The sequence below is a fragment of the Heterodontus francisci genome, chromosome 10, assembly GCF_036365525.1.
Source record: "Heterodontus francisci isolate sHetFra1 chromosome 10, sHetFra1.hap1, whole genome shotgun sequence".
Lineage (NCBI taxonomy): Eukaryota > Metazoa > Chordata > Chondrichthyes > Heterodontiformes > Heterodontidae > Heterodontus > Heterodontus francisci.
The window spans coordinates 98134381-98156720 of NC_090380.1; the positions used below are offsets into that span (position 1 = coordinate 98134381).

Here is a 22340-nt window from a genome sequence, read left to right on the forward strand (position 1 = left end):
GCCAAAACATCTCTGTCATCCCATTAAAATTATACTCTTGATTTTGCTGCCTGAGTGGGTAGGCTGTTTCACGTTTTAGTGCTTGTGTGGAATTGTTTTTTTTGTCATCTAACCTTGTGTAATAATGAACATCATTCTAGGATCATGGAATTTTTCTATTTTCTTGAAAATCTTAAATATCTCTATATTAAGTGCTATCTACTATTCAAGGCAAGTTCAGCTATTAAGACAAGAAGATATAAAACTAAATTAGTGAAAAGTAATTTTAAAACCGGCATCAGAAAATTTTTACTGGGAATGATAAACATTTGGTGTAATCTACCTGGAGAGGTAATTGAGTTGAAGACATCAGGGGTGTTTGAAAATGCAGTTGGATTCAAGGCTGAGTAACTATTAGAGGGATTAACTTAGGATTTGTGTGCTTCTGTACCATAACCTTTCCTTATGTTGTTTAGATAATTGTAGGAAACAATCCATCTTGGATCATTATGTATAGTGAAATTATCCCTCTGAGGACAAATGAATGTTGAGGCTATGATTTGCACTCATTGAAGCCAGTGCTTGTGCTACCAGAATTTTTTTAAATTTTTAGTTATATTTTTCTTAAATTTTTTTCAATTGCTCCATATTTTTAGTCTGTCATCATATCTTATTTCATTTGTCAGAGATTTGGTTGTTTTGGGTTGTCATCTCAACTGCTTTTTGTTGACACTACTAAGCATTTTGCTAAGTATGCTTTGAAGTACTTATAATGGAATTGTGACTTCAATTTGTGTTGTCCACTTTTGACATAACTGCTTAGTGCCACTATTGCATGTCATTTTCTAAACTTGTAATTTGTTTTCTTAATGAATTATTCTGGAGCTCTGCTCTAGAATTATAATGGGCTATTAACTCCTGATTTATGAGTGAGGCAAATTGGCACTCTAATTTTATACCTGCTTAATCAGCAACAGTTTTTGTTCTGTGATATAAAATCCAAATAAGTACACCATGATAACTGTGCATACATCTATTTGTACAACTGGTTTTACACTGGTGGTTTATGGTTTCACAAGCCACAACAGAATAAAAGAGAATTATATAGCTAACTGTGTTTACAAAAACCTTGGGGCCTGTTAAGTCATGTGCATGTCACTGCACAGCCTTTTACTAAATCTAATTTATAATTCCACTTAAACTGCCAAATAAAATTAACTTAAATATTTTTAAAAATTGCATATCAGATGTGTTGTATAAATTGTGTGGCACTGATAGCTTAACTAAAATAGATTGTCTCATGATTGTTACAGCTGCCTCTAATGCTCATGAATTTGGCAGTTGCATGTCTTGCTTTCTTTTTCTTAAAGCCCCGGTCTAAAGTGTATCTTTATAATTCCATTATTCTTTCCATGCCCTGAATGCTTTAATTTATGCCATTAAGGTGTGTATTGGCACATTCTCCCTTTTAGTTGTGAACTGTGAAAGAAAGCCAGGTGATAGTAATCATGTGTTCGGCTTACTCTGACCTTTTACATTTTTTGTAAATTGCTTATTTTGGTATATCATATTGTGTGTATTAAGATGTTTAATAGCAGTTATGTTTTTGCTTTCCAGCCATCTGTTTTTTTATTTTGTGTATAAGCCTGATAAGTATAATTCTAATATCCTCTTTGTCTTTTGTCTTTGCTGTCTTGCAGGGGTGTAACTCTGTTCCTCACTAGACCTGTCAGCAACAGCTAAGAAATTCAACACCAACAAATTAAGCACTGGCAGTCTTGTGGAATGCTACTAAAAAGAGCATGAGAAATAGTCAGAAGTGAAGTTAACAAGATAAATAGTAGTTGGCATCCCAGTACCTGTACAACTGGAATCCCATAATTTCGATCAGGGCAGCAAACTACAGGACAAAGTATTACCATTCTGTATTGTGTTTTCTTTTTCCCCTTTTTTATTTTACTGCTGTCAAGTAACAGGGTTGGCCATTGCCTGAATATCCTTTGTAAACTGAATTAAATCTGTACTGTAATAAAATGTTTGGGTTAATGGAAACAGCTGATTTAGCTGTTGTAGGATTTTATTTTGTTCTTGTATTGTGCATTGGGTTTTTTGTGATGTGGAAGTCCAATAGAAGTACTGTGAGTGGGTACTTTCTTGCAGGACGCTCCATGACCTGGATGGCAATAGGTGCTTCATTGTTTGTGAGCAATATTGGCAGTGAACATTTTATTGGATTAGCCGGATCTGGAGCAGCCAGTGGGTTTGCAGTGGGAGCTTGGGAGTTAAATGCAATGTTGATTTTACAGGTATTAGGTTGGGTTTTCATCCCTGTCTATATCAGGTCTGGTGTATATACTATGCCTCAATACCTTTCCAAACGCTATGGCGGTAACAGAATAAAAATCTATTTTGCATTGTTGTCCTTACTATTATACGTATTCACAAAGCTTTCCATTGATTTGTATGCCGGTGCACTGTTCATCCGAGCATCACTGGGATGGGACCTCTATCTCTCTATCATCGTTTTGATTGGGTTGACTGCAGTGTTAACTGTCACAGGAGGACTTGTGGCTGTCATCTACACAGACGTCCTGCAGGCCATTCTTATGATTGGTGGAGCTTTAACTTTGATGGTTATCGGTATGGTCAAGGTGGGAGGTTTTGAGGAACTCAAACAACGATATATGCTGGCCTTGCCAAATGTTACAGCAATCGTTACTTCTTTCAACCTAAGTTCTACCAACACTTGCCGCATCCACCCGAAGGAAGATGCTCTAAAGATATTGCGTGAACCGACGGATGAGGATATTCCTTGGCCTGGTTTCCTGTTGGGTCAAACACCAGCCTCTATTTGGTATTGGTGTGCTGACCAAGTCATTGTGCAACGTGTCTTAGCAGCAAAAAACATCGCTCATGCCAAAGGAGCCACTCTGATGGCTGGTTTTCTGAAACTCTTGCCTATGTTTATCATAGTCGTGCCAGGCATGATTTCCAGGGTTCTCTTTACTGATGAGATTGCTTGCATTAATCCCGAGCACTGTATGCAAGTATGTGGCAGCAGAGCAGGTTGCTCAAATATTGCTTACCCACGATTAGCATTGGGAATCTTGCCCGTCGGTCTTCGTGGCCTAATGATGGCAGTCATGATAGCAGCTTTAATGAGTGATTTGGATTCTATATTCAATAGTGCCAGCACTATATTTACCCTTGATGTTTACAAGCATCTTCGAAAGGCTGCCAGCTCGCGTGAACTTATGATAGTTGGTCGTCTGTTTGTTGTCTTCATGGTAGCTCTAAGCATTGCCTGGGTTCCTATAATTGTAGAGATGCAGGGAGGACAAATGTACCTTTACATCCAAGAGGTGGCAGATTATCTCACCCCACCAGTGGCAGCCCTGTTTCTTCTTGGTGTTTTCTGGAAGCGCTGCAATGAGCAGGGGGCTTTCTGTGGAGGGTTAGTTGGATCCATTTTGGGAATTACACGCTTGATTCTTGCTTTTATATACCACTTGCCAGAATGTGACCAGTCTGATAACAGACCAAGTTTTATCAGAAACATTCACTACATGTATGTGGCAGCAACTTTGTTTTGGATCACTATTGTTACAGCAATAGTCGTGAGTCTGCTGACCCCTGCTCCTTCCAGAGACCTGATTTGCAACACCACATTCTGGGCATTAAAAGACAGAGAAATCATCGAAAGCTGCCAGGAAGAGGAATCTGATAAACTAACAGACAAAAGTTTGGCAAAACGTAGTGATAATACCAGATGTGCAGATATTCCTGATTTTAAGCACAAAGATGATGATTCATCTCCACTGGCTGGTCAAATAGAATTAGTTCTGTTAATGCCTGGAAATGGTGATCCCAAATCTGTGAGCTCATCATGTATTGCTGAAGATCAGGCACAAAATGATGGTTATATAAATGGCCAAACAACTGTGGATCAAATGGACAAAGAGGAACATGACTTGCAAAGGAAGAATATGTGGTGGAGATGTTTCGATCAGTGTTGTGGAATCAAAAATTACAGTATGAAAAAAACAGCAAAAGATTCTGTAGAAAATGAAGTTATTTGCTTACAAATGTTGCAGGAGAGTCCAAAAGTTAAATTGTTACTGAATGTTGGACTACTTGTTGTATGGTCTATTGGAATATTCATGTTCATCTATTTCTCTTTGTAAAAAGTATACAGTTATATGACATTGTTTTGTTCCCTGCTCTGAGATGGTCCTTTTTTTTGGTCAAGTTTGAGAAAGTTTAAAAAGGTGTAATGGTCAAGCTTTAGTATCAGAGTTAGTGTCACTTTGGTTAAATGAAAATGCATTTTTACATTTGTGTTTGTTGAATTGATCTTTTTGTTTAATTTGTAAATGGTTTTAGGTAGTGAGACAAGCATTTGGGACCCCCTGTTTGATAAGGCAGTATCTGTTTGTTTCTAAGTCCTAGTTTTCTCAAAATGATGGCATCTGCATTGTTAAACAATGATTGGTTAGGGTGAAATTGGAGGTGTATTGATCTGAATTGGTTTCAGGTGTAGCAGTTGCAACGTGAATTCCCAAAACCAGCATGTGACCCCACATATCTTGTAAATGAATTCTTTCTTGCTAATTAAAGTCAGCCATCTACTTTATATAATTTAGAAGTTAATTACTTTTTTGTCTTTATATACAATCTAATAGAATTGTTGCTAGAGTTGGAGAGTGAAGTTGCAACAAATTAAGAGTTGTAAGGGAATAATGTTGCAAGTTGTACAAATCTCCAATTAGAATCTTTTTTGGGTGGATAATTGCAGTATAGTTGTAAGGACTAGAGTAAATTGCTGTGCAAGTTGCATTTTTAAAATATAATACTTGCACAGCAGAAAAAATCCAAAACTTAACGCAATAGGATTTGAAAAGCATATATTCCTTCACCAGCACTTGCGTATGTTTTCTGAATGTCTCGCATCAAGTAATACTTGAAAGTTGACAATCTAACCACATAGTTGTGTGGCTTACAAAAGGTTGTCTGCCAATGGCCAAAAATCCTCTATGGTCCTATTTGTAACCTCCCTTTCCTCTCCAAGGTCTTAGAACATATCTTTTCGCTCTATGTCCATAACTTCTGAAACGCCCTGCTTCACTCTGGTTACTACCTGCTGATGGCACTTCTCAAAGTTTTGAATAACATTTCCCATAACTTTGATCGTGGTGCTTTATCCTTCTTTGTAGTCATGGATCTATCTATGGAATTGCACATGGTTGATACCTCCATCTTCCAGTACTACTACTATTGTTCCATCCAAACCAATCCTACTGCAACCAGCATATCCTCAGAAATGGCTTTTCATCCATCTCTGCATTGTCATCTCTGGAACCTCCCACCCCAAGGTTCTGTCTTCTGCTTCCTTCTTTCCGTGATACATGTTCTGTTTCTAGGCGGCAACATCTGCAAGGATAGGTTACCTTCCACGTGTTTGACTCTCAACTCTACTACCACCAATTCTCTCAACTCAATGAATGCTTCTGTGATTGTCAAACTGCTTTGATAAATCCTGTATGAGCCACAACTTTCTCCAGCTAAGCAATGTGAAAATTGGTGTCTTGGGCACCTGCCATAAACTGTTCCCTTGCTACTGATCCTGTCAATTTTCTGGTCGTTTGTAATCTTTATATTTAATCCGGGGCAGAGCTTTAAAATCTACATCCTATACATCATTAAGATTGCTTATTTCTACATCTGTAACATTGCACATCTTGGCTCCAATCTCCACTCAAACCCTTGTATATGCCTTTACGCTTCCATTCTTAACTACTCCAATGCCCTGCTCATTAGTTTGCTGTCCTGTTTCACTCATAACTCTTAACTAAAAGACTCCCATTGTATCCTGTTCCGTCTCGTTTGACCATCTGACCCAACTTGCTAATCTTTAGTGAACCCCTGTCCTTCATTGAATTCTCTGAATCATTTTATGTCTTATCCCACTCTGCAAGCTTTATAACCCCTCCTGAAAACTTCGCTTCTTTGATTTTGCCTATTCATTCTCATCTCTTATTTCCCCCACTATTGGTTTTTGACTCCATCGGCGCTGCTGTCTGGAACATGCTCCTGTGACTTCTTTGCCTCTCTACTTCTCTCTTTCTACACCTTAAATCTTCTTAAAGCCCATCTCTTCAGTCAAGCTTTTCACCCTATCTTTTAATCGTACTCTGCCTCTGCGTTCGTTTCCAACACCTTACTGTGAAGCACTGTGGGATGTTCTCTACTTTTAAAAGTACTCTAAACATGTAAGTTGTTAACAATGCAAATCAGAGCAAATTAAGCATAGCAAATTTTGGGTTTGAGTAGTTGATTTAATATTCCAATATGAGCTATATGATTCTGGCAAACTGATCTATTTGCATAAGATCATGATTTCTCGATGCCTTTTTAAAGCTTTATCCCTGCTATGAGTTCCTTATATTATTTTTATATTTAACGTGACTGCAACTTGTACAATTTAGCTATCGGTTGGTTGTTTCCCAATTGCCTTTCTGTTCACAAAGAAATGCAGTTTCCCATGTAAAAGGACGTAATGTGCTACAGAATATCATTCTACTGAATTATTTAGCATTGCAGCCTGCCTGCCCTCACCATATACTGTTCATTTCTAAAGGTGGGAAAGACCACACTGTCAAAACTGCAGTTTCAGCTAAAGCTGAGTAGACTTTATTTGTACAATTTATAATTATACAGAAGCAAACAAATTCAGTTGAATAATCAACAGCTATTTAAAACTGTCTTGAATGTGGTAAACGGTCAAATCTTAGGCTCTGTTGATTGTGATGTGGGCATTTTTTCACTCCACAAAGTCCTATCTTGTCATAATGTGAAAAATGAGCAAATGTGCTCTTAAACTGTTAGTGCCAGGAAAGAACAGACAACTTAACAGCCTTTGGAAAGATCTCTATCTTTTAATACTTGCGTGCCACATGGCTTTGGCTAGAGAACAGCTCAGTGACTGTTTTACATCTGCAAAATTCATATGCAACTAACATTTCAAAACCAAGAAAGAATTTCTGATGCAAATAATATGTAATCCTCTCTGTGCCCATGCACCTCCTAGTTTGATGCAATTAACGTGCCTCTTTTTCCTTTCACTCACTCTTCAAAAGACATTCACATATTGTTCTGCATAAATTTAACTCACTCGTCTCCTTCCCTGTCCCACACTGTGTCAACAAAATCTCAAAGCAGCTAACCGCATATCACTTCAAATTCACAATATATTGGTCTGTCACAATTTCATTCAAATATAAATATATTAGGTTTTGATTTTATTTCATTTTTTTCACTGAATGTTGGATTTTTCACAAAGTAATAGAATGGTACATGTGTGAACTTTGCCATGGCTTTTTTAATGCAATGAAAACCTAAATACCACTTGGGTAATTCTGGTTGAAACACACAATCAATATATGCTAGTGATGCTCAGTGTGGGAAATACAACAGTTTGAAGAATTTCTGCTACCAGTAATGGGAGCCAGGTATTTTTCCTAACGAGTTCATTTTTGGGGGAGGTAGGGGACAGAAAAGTAAAATTGAACCAATCCTGTATTGTAGCCTTCAAGATGAATTCAGTGATTAAGTCACTTTTGTAGTGTAGTTACAGACTAAGCATAACTTTGATTCTCTGGAAATTAGAAGTAAGTTTTATGCATTTGGCAGATTTTCTGGCAGACTTGAGTACACGTGCTAAAGACAAGAGTTGAAAATGTTTTTTTATGCTTCTAATAGAGAAATTGAAGCTGAATTGTGCATCTTTCTTGGTAACTGGGTGTTGGAAGAAAAGTCACAAAAAATACATAGAACAAAAACTTGGAACCAGCAATATTAGAACCATTCTTCGAAAACTTAATGATCGATCTTGGGTGTGTGGCAACACAGCATGGTACTGAAACGGTGGTAGAAATATCAAAGGAACTGCCTTGTGGCTTTGCTGAATTCTGTATGCATGAAGGTGAAGATAAAGGAAAGAGAGAAAATACCTTTTTGGAGTGGATATTTTTAACCACTAGGCATCATTTTCTCAATTTGATAGCTGTACAGAGAAGAAAACCCAGACTACTACTCGATGCACAGCATCCCCTCTTTTTCTCTCAATATTTATGTTTGAGATTTTACTGCTTTTCTAAAGCCAAAATTCATAGGATCTTGGAGCTGTCAGTACTCCTGCAGTAGAGGTGCAAATATGCTTTTTAAAAAAAAAACTGACATGCTTCCCATAGCTGGTAGGAATCATGCGCTCTGATTAACGTACGGGGGCTATCTTAGAGCTGTATTTCTACTGTGGAGCTGACATGTTCTGATTGCATCAAATTTAGATACCATGGCATTTAACGGGGCCTGAAGTCATATCCTTGTTTTGTACTGTACTTTTTAGTCAATTTTGGTCCTATTGATTCCATGTTTCCAGACTCTAATAAATTTGAGACAGCCAGTGCATTGCAAAGCCAGTAAGAGTACATATGAATGAATTGCATTGTGGAAATGCTGATAATGCAAAAGAGCAATGTATTCCCAGACTATCCCATTGAAAATTTGTGATTTTGGATTGTGTGGGATAGTTTGTTCACTTTGGGCGCTACAAAGAGAGAATTTATGGAGCCTAGTGGCAATATAGTTTGTAACACGTGCAGCTTTGGGAATGGGCTTTTAAGTATTTGGCCTCTGATTTGACCGGTAGTAAACTAGGAAGGTTACTTTGTGTGTTGTTGGATCAGAGGTATTGCAGCACTCAGCTTTCAGTGAGAAGGCTAAAGATTTAGCTCTTTAGCTTGTGGCTAGTTTGTTTGGGGGTTGTGTGGGGGCCGAATTTCAAGTGGTACGTCTAATCTCAAGGTCCTGGATATAATGCTTTTGTAGAAATTATTTTTTTCTGTCATCCTAGTGCAGGAACACCAATAGTCTGGATGGTCCTCTGCTTACTGTCCAGTTTGCACATGGGTGGTATCACCTATTGGCTGCATAAAACAGAGGAAGAGGTAATGTCCAATAATACTTACTGCTAAATAATGTCTTACTGCTAAAACTATACCCAGTCATGATAGCAAAATACAACAGAGGGCAAAAGTGGATTTCAAGAGCCGAATAGCTATATTGTCAGGCTTAGTCAAAAGCCTATTTCTCATGAACTTTTGTTTTGCTACTGCCAGTTGCTTAGCATCTATTTTTTGTCAGAGCTGTCATCTAGCCTCCTTTCTCCTCCCCACATTATGAGGGCACATATATTTCCCATTCACAATTCTCCTGTTTCTCAATTTCCTTGGAGGAAGAGGGGCATTGGAGGTTAGCTAGCACCAGAGGTGCAAGGCACCACACCCCTTAGTGCCCTCATGGCTGACTATATAGATCAGGACGCTTCTGCTTCTAGTTTCATGAAGGAAGCCATCAGTGGGTTATGCTAAATGCCACAACCTGACCTGTACCTCACCTCCATCATAAGTGCATCCTGCTCTGGGTGAGAGATTTCCCACTTGGGTTCCTGCCGCCTGTGGCTGATCTCATCCAGGTTTCTTTGGCTGCCTTCTTTCAAAAAGAGAAAGGGTTAAGTTAGCTTCAGTAACAAAGACTCAACAAAACCCAATTGTTTGCATACTGCCATAATGGTTATGCTGCAGCAAGTAATTGTATCCTATATGAAGATTGTAGTATAGTGTTTGCATGTAATGGAGACATTTCCAGATGAAGATTGGAGAGTGTAAAGGTCACTGCCCTTTCCTGAGCATGGCTAGTAAGCCAATAAAGTGTTTCAGTATACTGAGGAGGTCATTGTAAGTGATAAATACATACTTTAATATAGTGCATTATTTGATGGCGTGGCTAACTTCTCTGACCTATTAAAGGAATTAGACTTCAGGCACTGTTGTGGGGTAGTTGAGGTGACACTGACTCCCCTGGTTTCTTTCCTGTGGTGTTCTGTCAAATTCTTTGTCTCGAACAGTGCCTCCCTCCTGAACTGTTCTTGCATCAGAATCTGGGTGGGATGTGCCCTCTGATCTGTTCAGTATTTTCAGAGGAAATAATTTCTGTATTGCATCCAAAAATGACTTCTGTTCTGTGTTCCCCTTTTAAGCTGCTGCATGTCTTTGAGAACCCCTGAACAAGCAGCCTTCCAGTTAAAGGCAGGCCAACACCTAAAACTCACCTAATTTAATTGGGTGATTATAGTGGGGTCACGGTTTGAATGAGAGAGAGCCTGCCCTGCCACAATGCAGTTGATAATCACTAAGTTTAAAGAAACTCACTAGCAAGCAGAAATCCAGTATGTGTATAGGTCTGGACATTGAGCTCTCTTGTCCCTTAGATCAATTATTCCCAGTTGGTTAGTAGGGTTGCTAAATTAGTTGTATGATATTGTATGGTAGAATCTGCATATCAGTGATAGTGTACTATTTCCTCCATCCATACAGGTTCTATTTCCATATTGACATGATCCAGGTGTGTAACTTGCATGTGAGTTGTGTTCATTGCTACATTGGTAATGTTGACTGTCTGACTGCTTCAGTCATCATGTCCCTAAACTCCTTATTGGGTAAATCTGACTCAATAGTTTCAGCAAAAATGCAACATAATTTTGAGACAAATCTTCAGAACTGTACTGTGGTGAGTCCACTTAAGGATCCAATAAGATGTTTTTGTGTGAGCATTTCATAGCCTGTTTGGCTTTGCTTGCTGAATGCACTTCAACCTGAAGCATGACTATCAGAGGTGGAGCCTTGGTGAGATACTTTTTTTTAAAACCAGGAGGAGATTGAACGCATTGGTCTCAGGTAAGGCGGAGCATCTCCTCTTTTTATGGAATAGAACTTTATAACGAGCATGGGAACAAGTTTTCCCATGAATTTTGGCTTTTTCTTTTAAAAAAAAATTAACCTGATTTAGGAAGTGAAAATGACTTCTAATTGTACCTGCACCAATGGCCGCCTCCTGTCAGCAGCTGCATGCTGCCCAGCTCAAGATTATGAAGAAGCAACTGGGGGTATATATGTTTTCCACATGAATAAGTGATTCATATGGATTAAAAGTTACTGTTGTAGCTGAGTGATTTGTGAGTAAAGTTTCGATCCAGATTGATTTAAATTCCTCGTTTACAGTTGTTCCTATGCTCGGAGATTTGTTTTTTTTTGTGTTGGAACTCAGTTAAACCTTTGGCTTGAGGGAGAAAAGAAGAATCTAATGGACTGTGTTGCCCTATTTTGTTGGTCAACTGCTGGATTTAAACCTAGGCTGCCAGACCTTCCAATCTGAGGAAACTTTAATGAGTGATAAAGCTATGGGATGTAGACAAATGTGATGGAAATGTGGGGCTATTTTAGATCTAAGTTGCTTTGGTTTGTGTCAAACCCATCATTTATTCTGTTTGAATCAAAATGTACACTGTAACCTCGCTATAACAAACTTGTTGAAAGGACATCAAATTCATTTGTGAATGGGAATGTGTTCAGTGACTTAACTCATTGCTCAGATGCATTTGGGTGGTTTGTGGAAAATGCCAGGCAAATAAGAGAATGAGTTACTGCATACTTTTCAATGTATTTTAGCACCTCATTTAATTTTACCGTTCAGCCCAAAACTACTCAATTTTGATGAGAGTAAAATTAATCCCTTCTTTAAAGCATCATTCTGCATCTTGCCAACTAATTTCAGTTAGTGCTGTAGGGCTGATCTTGCAGCTATCTGCTCATCACTCACCACTCCCCCATGAATCTTTGAAATCATTAAGCATAACGTGCCTTTAATAGCTTGCTAATACTTTGATTATTGATGCTGTATTAATCGTTAATGGCACTGGAACTGTTAAATGGAGGGAGGCTAACAAAGGACCAACTTGATACGCTGAAAATGTAGCAATATTTTGCTGCAAATGCAATTTAAAAATTGGTATTAATACATTTTTTATTTTATTTGCATAAACCCAGAAAAGCAGTTTGATCTGCACATCAATTCAGATCCTTGTGTGTCTGGAATCTTCAAGATTTCATATGGGTTATACAAAAGACTTCAACTTAAGTTTAGGGGAGCATGACTTGCACTCATTACAACCAATTGTTTGGTAAACAAAGTTTGTTCCAGCGAGTTTTACAAGGTAACAGTAAAATATGTAATGCAAAGTCTGTGTACATCAAATGCAGCTAATTGCACAAAAACGAGGTCCAGTTGGAAGGTCTCGGTTTAAGAGGTGAAAGGCCATATGCACCAGCCCACCCTCCATCCAGCTTTTGTTTTTTAAAACTTATTAATTTGTTAAAACTTCTCATTTAATTTTATTCCAGTCAATCTCCTATGGTATACTGTGTAATAGTTTTAGTTTTACTTTGTTAGGGTTATAGGTTAAAAAAGAGCATCTGAAACTATATTTTGAAGATTTGTGTGCTTTTTGGGGTTTAAAATTAGCTACAGGTCTTCCGTGCAAAACAAAAACTTGCTGTTCAAGCAAAATCCTTTTTATCTATCCGTAAGCCTCTAAATTCTATAATTACAGGAGATTGCATTCCCTAAATTTAAGCTGGTTTGATGTTGAGGCTCCAAATATTCATGTCCTGGTTTTCATCCTACTTATGTATTATCAACCCAGTTAATGAGTAGTTTCTGCTGCAGTTTATATAAAATTATGGATAAGAATATATTGTGGATGCAACTGAAGACCTTGATTGTGAGGGAAAAGTGCACAAAGACATATGTCAAAGTTCTGGAAAATACTTAACATAAACTGCCGCCTTTGGTATTCCACAACCAGTTAAACCTTCCTATGAGCTGAAATGTTCACTTTTTGAATGTGAAAAATAGTATTTTTTTTATTTTAGGTAAATTTTTAAATTTCCCTTGCTGGCATATTTAACTGACCAAGTAGTGCATCATTGAAAATGAAGCATGTTGTTCTGAGCTATATGTATGCACAGAATGTCAATATGTTGGGTGCCTATGGAAAACCCTTCATCATGTTTTTAAATTTAAACTGCGTAGAGGTCTAGACGGTTTTACATTCCTTTTTAATTCTAGATTGACATGAAAATGAAAGCCAGTCTGACCAAGGGATTTTGATTTAATTCAGTGTTTAGCATATAGAAGCATTGTTTTATGTTCAATGAGAATCCATTGTTTATATCCTAATATACTTTTGAGCTATGGCTGTTAGTAATTTGGCTATATATTTAACTAGTGAATCTGTGCGCATGTGGACAGACTGTTCAATCACCTGGCTTTAACTGGTTTGGAGTGTCTTTGGCAGTCAAATGTAACTAGGCTAGTGTGATACTGATTGGCTAAGCATTTTTACTGTCCCTTCAAAATTGTTTTAACAATTGTTCATAGTACAATGGTATCTCTTTTACTTTCAGGGGAAATATTTGTGGAGACTCTGAAGCCATACCAGGAAGCGCTTTGAATGCCAAGCTGCTCATTTAAAATTTTAAAACCAAAAAACAACCAATCATAACCCTCTGAAGCAAAACAATTGAACACAATTTCCATTATGGAAATTAATTCTTGTAAAAAATTTACATGGAACCCAGTGTTCCTGGGGGGGGGGGGGGGGGAAGCTCTGCACCTTTATGAACTGGTAGATGCTGCATCTCGCCCAACTTTGTTTAAATATATACAAAAAGTCTTCATGTAGAGTTTAAAGCCAGCCTAGACTAACATCAGTCCCTAGTCATTGTCCTGTGTGCAATCTTCCAACTGGATGTCCATAAGCTCTGTCATTAACTCATTTGATGTCTTTTTTGTGACAATTTAGTTGTTTCTCCAACTGCTAGTTGCTATTTCACAAGTTTTGTAATTGATCGACTTTGCATAAAGTTAGTACTTCACAGGATTAGTAAATTGGTATTACTGAACAAGCCAATTATATTAGTTGTTTAGCTGATACATCTCCATAATTTGCTGATTCTGATCTCTGATTAATGAACTGCAGTACATTGGACCATATATCTTATGGCTACCCTTTCCTGTGAAAAATTGCTGCTTTCGTTTTGCGCTGCCTCTGTGGAGGTAGGTAATGTAGTTTATTTGATATAGAGGTTGCCTTCGCTTTAATAGATATCATGATGCCAAGTTTAATGTGTTCGAGCCTGTTTGTCTATATATATCTCTATATATTTGATAAATTGCAGATCTGGACTTTCTTTGATTTTTATTAAGATAATTTTAGTTTAATATGCTTATTTTTAGATACTATTAAATACTTGCATGTGGACGATATAGAATGAGGTAAATGGTACCAAATCAGTTACTGGAATTATATTGTGGATTTTAATTTTCTTAATTATAAATTACTTTAAATTTCAGACAGTTTAAATGACATATGTTGCTCTGCAACAAATATTGAGAAAACAGTAATAAAACAAGTGTTAGTCAGCTGAAAAGAATGCCAGTTGGTTACTTAGAGTGGCATTTACAGGTACTTCCTATAGAAAACTGAGCTGGTTTGATTTATCAATTGGTCATAATGTTAACAGATTTGCTTCAGTTTACAGTATGTGGGGATCAGTTCTTGCGTATATTCTACAGGTTTACATTATCCAGAGCTGGTTTAGAAGCAGACTAAATATGGTGCGTGATGCACAAAAGGAACAACAATATCACAAAGGTCAGACATTCTCCACTTTCTTTGGCAGATCCTATCGATCATGACTTGCAGCCTGACTGGTTGGGGTGGGTGGATGCATGTGTATGTGTTGCATATGATCTTGTCTGGGTGGGGGTGGCAGGGGATGTGGTCAGCGAGAGGGTGAAGCTATTTATTACTGTTTACATAATAGTGAAAGTTTAAATTCCAGGTTCAATCCTTGGTCTGCTCATTTTGTTAATCTTGGAGCAGTGGTAGGGGCACTAAAATTGCCCTCTATGGCTCGGGTTAAGAACGGGATAATTGCATAGTGTACCTTCTAATGCTGTCCAGTAATCCCTGCTGGAAGTGTAGAAATGGATATTGAATGAGGATATGGTCAGAAATTGGCTGTGACCTTCCTCGCTTCAGGTGAATTAGCCTACTGACAAAATTGAAACATGAATAATGGCCACTTGAATGAGGTACAAAAGGGTATCTCTTTCTGTGGAACTGTACCTCAGCAAGGAATTAACCCCTGTAGGAAAGATGAGGGAAAAATTTGGCGGGATGAGGAAATTGTACGACATTGTGTACTTTTTATTGCATTGAAGCCAGCACAAGAAAATACTTTTAACAGGGCTAGCAATTGATAGGTTGGTTGCATTTTAGTCCTGAAAGTAGTGTAAAATTACTGAACTACCTGTAAAATTTTCAGAATGCTTGCAGAACACAGGTGATGTCTGTTTATACAAGAACTGAAATGAGTGTTCTAAAGGAGTAAGATGACTAAGGAAAAGTGGATTATTGGCACTAGTGAGGAGTTTTTACATTTTGTCAAAATTGTTAAACATCATATGGAATATTTTAAGGTACATAAGTTGGGTACAAATATGGTAATCAAGAAATGATTTGTATTTTTTCAAAATCAAGATTGCAGAGACAATCAGTGAGGTTTGAGATCTAATGTGTTGCAATCAGTAAAGCATTAAATGCTTGTAGTGCACCATGAGAGAAAAATGAAGGCGTTATACACTAGTATTGCATAAATAATGGGGAAATGCTTCTGAATTTATAGGATGTCTTTTAAAGAGCAGAGACGATGCGGGATAAGACAGCAAATGGTGGTGCATTGGATACGACTTGCTTTATTTTCAGAAGGTGTTTTATAAGTTCTGCATTTGAAGCTTTTAAAGATAAATGTACATGGTGTACTCACTCATACAAAAATAAAATACTGCAGATGCTGAAAATAACTCAGCAGATCTGGCAGCATTTGTGGAGTAACATTTCAGGTCTGTGACCTTTGTCACAGATCTAAAATGTTAACTGTTTCTGTCCACAAGTGCTGTTAGACCTGCTGAGTATTTCCAGCATTTTCTGTTTTTATTTATGATGTAATCACTGTTCAGATTGAGGCTGGGGTGCTGATAAATTGATACAGCTCTGAGGCGAACAGTAAGTTTTGGAATTCTGTAGGAAATTGTTCTGAGTTTCCTGTAGTTTACACTATTCCAAAAGAGTACGGAGGAGGGAGCTATAAATCAAGATTTGGATGTAATGGTTGACTTTTCATTAAAAATATCCAGTGACTGAGGCTGATAACAATAACCAATTACGGGAATGCATTTTTAAGGTATTTGGTTGCAAGACAAAGATTATTTTAAATTCTTTTGGTAAGATATAAACTATGTATGCAATATTGTGTGCTGTTTTTGACACTTTTCAAGAGGACATTGATTGGAAATAGTTTGCCAATGGGTTGGCTGTGATATATCTGGCATTTAAGTGTTATTGAGACTCACTGAATTAAATTGGAGGAAAGATTTGAGAGGTAATATAATCCAGGTCTCTTTAAAACCCTGAAAGACATGGACAAGTAGGAATTTATTTAAGATTCAATATTTGTGGGAATACTATGTGATAAATTTCCTGTTTCTTTGATTTTATTGCTTCATTTGCTTGCCTAACCTGACTCTTCTATATGAGCTGGGTGCAAGGCTTGTTGACTGGGCATCATCAATACCCCTTGTGACTGACTGCAAGGAGGTACTAGGGACCATCCAGGTATGATTGACCTCTCTAATTTTCACTCCCCCTTTCTGGGAAATAACTTACCTTCAAGTCCCAATTAACTAAGTTTCTGATTTGAGTCAATCCCTGTTCTGTAGCAGATAGAGAAGCCTCAGGCAAGATCAATGGTGGTATGTTCTTGAACCATAGTAAATCTGCTGAACAGATTCACATGATGCAACTGCTTTTTAAAAAGGAGCTGGATGAACAGTTGATCTAATTATGGGGATTTAAGGTTAAAAAGATAAATGAAGACCTAAATTAATCAAACATTACACTCTAGTTTGGTTCCAGCCCTGTTCGGGCCATGGAACTGCGCAAAGAGCAACTAATCAGGGCTCATCTTCTAATATTTGATATGCTGGGGTCACTGTTGAAATTACCATCAAGTCAGGAACTGTTCATGTCAGGAGATTAAATAATTGTGGTGATTCAATAACTGAAAATTATATGTGGCTGATTGGGAGTAACAGGCTTGAATTGCTTTTTCTTCTATGCTGTTGTATTTGTTTCAATTTTAAAGACATTAAGGGCTCAAATTTTTCAATTGTGCTCAACAGAAAAAAATGCATTATGGAATACCATGGACCAAACTTGGAATTTTGTTTTTAGCAAGCACAAGGATCTTGCATGTGGAGAGAGTTATAAAGACCAAATCAGTTTGGGTTTTAATTTTGTGCTTAATTTTATTTTCCTTTCTCCCTTTTTTTGTTTTTGTATGAGATACTTGTCCCATGTCTAAGACAGATCTGCTTTAAGCCAATCATAGTTGTCAACTTGGCTCAGTGGTAGAACTGTTGCTTCTGAATCAAAAGGTTGTGTTCAAGCCCCTCTCTAGGAGATGAAAACATAATCTAGGCACCATTTCAATGCAATATTGAGACGACTGCATTGTCTTCCGGTTGAGAGATTAAACCAAAGTCGTATCTACCTATCCAAATGGATATAAAAAAAATCTTATGGTAATATTGAAAAGGAGCAGGGCATTTCATGGTGTCTTGGGCAACATTCTTCCCTCAAAAACCACCACCAAAACAGACTAACTAATCATTTCTCTTACTGTTTGTGGGATTTTGCTATGCTACTGCCTAACTAACAATAGTGACTGTGCAAAGTAATCCATTGCCTGTACAGTGACTTGGGATATCTGAGGATGTAATGAGCCGCTATGCAAATGCAGTTTTTTTCCTTAACTGTTGACTTTTTAGCTGCCTTCTCCCTGCTCTCTCCACCAAAAAAGTGTCCGTTGGGCAATTGAGAAGTAGAAGTTAAACCTGCTTAATTGTGCGTCCTGCAGCTATTTATTCCTTTTGCTAATAATTATTCACAGTCTTTCTTTGCATAATGCTTTGGACGCCAAAGGGAAATTAAAGATTTTTTTACATATGCACAGTTCAGTGTACAAGAGGAAAAGTTGGACCCTTAAAGTTGAACCTAGTTATTGTAATAATTGAACTTGGCGTGTTAATTCAGATGATTTCTGTAAAAAAAAAATTAATGTTTCTGGTAATGGATTGTTCTAAAATCCTTGTCTTTTAGGAAAATAGTATGTTGTAAGATCAATTTCATGTGTACTGTAAACACTAATTATAGAGATGTGTATGTGGAGTTTATCATGTATTAGTTCATGTCATGTTTTATCTCACTTTCTGTATCCTATTTTGTGAAGGTATTTTTTGGTTCAGTTTCAAACTGTTCACCGCTATTGAGATAACTTTCAAATGAGGCTATATCATTGAAAGCTATTCCCAGTTGCCTTGTGTACTTGAACCAAGGTGTTCTCAATTGTGCTCACACATTGATTCTTGATTGAAAACTTTCTTTATATGAAAATGTTTATTGCTTGACTCAATGTACAGTATGTAATTGTTTCTGGTGTGTACTACTGTTGGCAAAAGCGATAAACCCACTTATCAGAGACTGGTCAGAAAAATGCATAATGTTGATTTTTTTCATTCTCTTGACCTTCTGTGTCTTTTAAATTTCAGAATCTTTTGTCAAGATCCATCTTTTAAAAAGAGGATATGTACACAGTCTGAAGGTTCCCATTTGAAGCAACTGGCATCCAGGAAATGAATGGAATAAAGTGAATATAATTTTTTTTAAAATACAATTTGAAAAGCCCATGAAAGGTAGTTTATCCTTTTTGCCCTGGCCTAATGACAATGAAATTATTGATACTCTATTCAAAATGATGTCTAAATGTATCAACTTAGTGTTTAGCAGGTGTTCTGAATTCTCTGATTTTTCTGTACAGATGGAATTATGCAGGTATCCTGTATTACAGCAAGCTAGTTTGTCCCATGTTGACAGCCAATATAACATTTTATCCACAAGCTAGCTGCCTGCATACTCCATTTTAATAGCTCACTTCATTCATCCATTTTGTGTTGATTCCTATTATATTGCACCTTTTTGTGCGAGTCAAAGAGCACGGAGTGGAGCCTGAATGCTGGAGTGCAGTTGGGGATTCAAACTCCTGCTTCCAAAATAAAAGTTGTTACAATTAGACATAATTTTGGACATGCTAAGTAGTTTTGTAGCAGTAGAAATACTTGAAAGTGATATGCCTCATACATCACCAACATTTAGGGAGAACAGGACTATTCAGAGCACAGTATTTAAACTAAAAAGTAATTCAAACTCATTCAAGGTGCCTTATGAAATGACGATGTTAATATGGGATTTTGTGGTGATGGATAAGACAAATCAATTCAAAGCTGCAGAAGCATTACAGGCATTTCTACACTTCTAAAACTATCTAGTTTTCAAAATTTATACCTATACATTGCTAGGTAGTGACTGGCAGCAGAAGTGTCATGTTTTTCTCTGAATATTGTAAGGGTACCCACCCATATATTGCCACCAATTGGACCATAATAGATTTGGTTGCAGTGTAATGCATTCTAACGTGCAGCTGTTCAACAGTTCAGAGGGAGAATGCTGTAGAAATGCTATCTAATCCCTTAACTGGAGTTGTAGGCTCAAAAGTATGAACATTTACAAATCATTCCCCTATTCAAAACATTCCACAAAGATGTGTATTAAAAGTTTATGCAGTTTTGACAACCTGGGCCTATTGCAAAATACCTTTTTAAAATTGCTTCTGACTAGTATCCACTCTGATTTGACAAAGGTGTCAATTTTTAAAAATATAATGGGCTTTTGCTGGGTAGTAAAACTTTCCACTCTGTGCTATAGTTCAAACTGTAGAAAAGATGCTAAATAAAATTTGCATTTTTCCCCATTATGAAGGGAGAATATTTGATAACTTTTTCAATTTCTTGGCTGATTAACTTGAAAGATTGGCTTTAGAGGAATCTGGTTTGGAGAGCAAAAATTACAGGATGTTACATTGTAGGTAGATGCAAGATGTCTTAATTCATGAAAGTTCTGGGCTGCAACAACAATATACCCAAGGATTTGAAGTAAATGAAATAACTTTTGACTTCACTCGTGTGTCTTGTATATATATATATATATATGTAAAATTTTCCTGAGTAATTGCTTCACACATGATCAAGAATGGGAGCCTCCAGAGAAAGTACATCTAGTCCTTATTTTTTTTACTAAAGGTATGATTCATGAAATTGTACATGCAACATGTGGATGGAACACCATTCAGGAAAAATTTTCATACTTGTGCTGTTAATGTAGAATTGTGAACTTGCAGCATATTATAAACATCAAAATGCTGATATTTTAACCTATTCTTGTTTCAATGGTATTCCTAAAAGTATGTTTTGCTGAACTGAAAATTAATAAAATTCAAATTACTCATTCAAGTATTTAATTGTCTTTTTTTTTCCAGTCTTAGATTTCTAAAACCTATGGAATAAGCAACAGCCAGTATAATTTCACCAATCTCTGGACCAACTCCAAATGCTAGCTGTAATGTGCTTGTGTATATTGCGGGGCATTGGGTTGTGCCGAAGTGCTGGATGTGGCAGTTTCTCAATTATTTTAGCATCCAGAAAGGAACATGGGATTGGTGTTGCAGGCAGAGGAAAGAGTTCAAAGAGCTGGATGAATTTAGAAGCAGGTCCTGGTAAGGTTGCAATCTTGGGATTATTGCCTCAGGAGTGTGCTTTTGTGGATGAGGGAAATGTCTGCAGTGTGGGTGAGAAAACTGCCCATTGCATCATGGAGGCCATTCAAGTGGAGGGGAGTGAAGAATGTGGTAGGAGACAGTATAGTCAGGGTGATGCATACTGCTCTCTGTGACCATGACTGGAAACTCCAAAGGTTGCGTTGCCTGCCCATGTGTTCAGCACATCATCTGAAAGCATAGCTACCTGACCAAACCCGACTACATGTGTCTGGTTTGGATCGGGCATTTAAAAAAATTAAAGGACTCTGGCCTGGGTCAGGTGTTAATTTTATACCCGAGCCAGGCTTTACATCTCTCAACTAGGGAAGAACTTAGAGGGGGAAGGATCCAGTTGTCGTGGTCCATCTAGGCGCCAACATCAGTGGAAATAGGAATGAGGTTCTGCCAAAAGTTTGAGGAGTTGAGGGTGAAATTATATTGTTTCCATGTGCAAATTGACATTGTCAAAAAGATCAGAGATGATTGCATAGCTGAAAGAGTGGTGTTAGAAGCAGGGGTGCAGTTTTGATCACCTTGACTTGGAGGGACTGTAATTAGAATGATTGCTGAGATGAGGGGATTGTCCTAAGAGAGAGTAGACTAGACCTTTAGAACCATGAGAGGTGATCTCATTGAAAGAGAATATTCCTTAAAGGGCTTGACCAGGTAGATGCTGGGAGATCTAGAGTGGTCAGTCTCAGAATAAGGGGTCAACTGAGATGATAAGTTTCTTAAAGGGTTGTGGATCTTTGGATAGCAAGGGATGGTACTGAAAGGTGGAGTTGAATTGATCAACTGTCATTTTATTAAATGATGGAGCAGGCTCAAAGGGCCAAATGACCACCTCATTTCTTATGAATAGAAAATTGTCATGGCAACCATGACTTTCTATTTTAAGGGATGAGATTGTTTTGCAAAAGAATGAAATCCTGAGATAGCTCATCTGTGATTAAACATTAACTTTTAAATCTTGCATCTGCATATTTTTTCCTGGTTACCTCAAAATAGGGGTGGGTAGCCTTACTGTTGCATTAACCCTGATGATGAGACCAGTACTATTTGAAAGGGGGAAACTGCTGGACTCTGCCTGCCTGTCCCAGGCTGCTTTTTAGTAAGCAAATTGGAGTGCTAGTTTCTTGATTCACATCCTAGGAATGAGATTGGTGCCTGCAATATGCAGCACCAATTGGGTTAACAGGTAATTGTAACAGGTCCTTTCATGAACCTCAAGAGGCAGGAATGTGACCATAGATGACCCTTTTAATGGGTTCCTGGTGATAAAGTACATTAGATGAATAGAAATCAGAATGGGAAGGTTAAGAAAAAAAATCTTTTTAAGTAGTAGGAATTGTACTTTTTCACATTTAAATATATATTGTCTTTCAAAACTACAAATGCATAAGAAAATGTTTTTTTTAATTATTCAGATAGATACATCAATCCTGGTGCAATGACTATTGATGCTTGCTCGATAAATCCAAAGTTCCTACACAAAAGACACTTTTCATTTATAGCACCTTTCACAACCTCAGGACATCTCAAAGTGCTTTATAGCCACTGCAGTACTGTTGTAACATTGGGAAACGTGCCACCCAATCTGCACACAGCAATGAGAATAGTGAAGTGATA

General features: G+C 37.4%; 1 protein-coding gene across 17 annotated transcripts in view; it reads left to right on the plus strand.

The window, feature by feature from the left end:
- LOC137374662 (sodium/myo-inositol cotransporter-like) overlaps positions 1–20393 on the plus strand; it is a 30865-nt gene extending 10472 nt beyond the window's left edge. For 6 of the 17 annotated variants that reach the window (XM_068041129.1, XM_068041131.1, XM_068041126.1 and 3 more), the window contains one exon: positions 1680–8884. In XM_068041129.1, coding sequence (XP_067897230.1) covers positions 2013–4163 — 2151 coding nt within the window. In that variant the 5' untranslated portion in view covers positions 1680–2012 and the 3' untranslated portion in view covers positions 4164–8884. The other 11 variants (XR_010975873.1, XR_010975872.1, XR_010975868.1 and 8 more) reach the window with 11 other exon arrangements.
- Positions 20394–22340: the final 1947 nt, after the last annotated feature.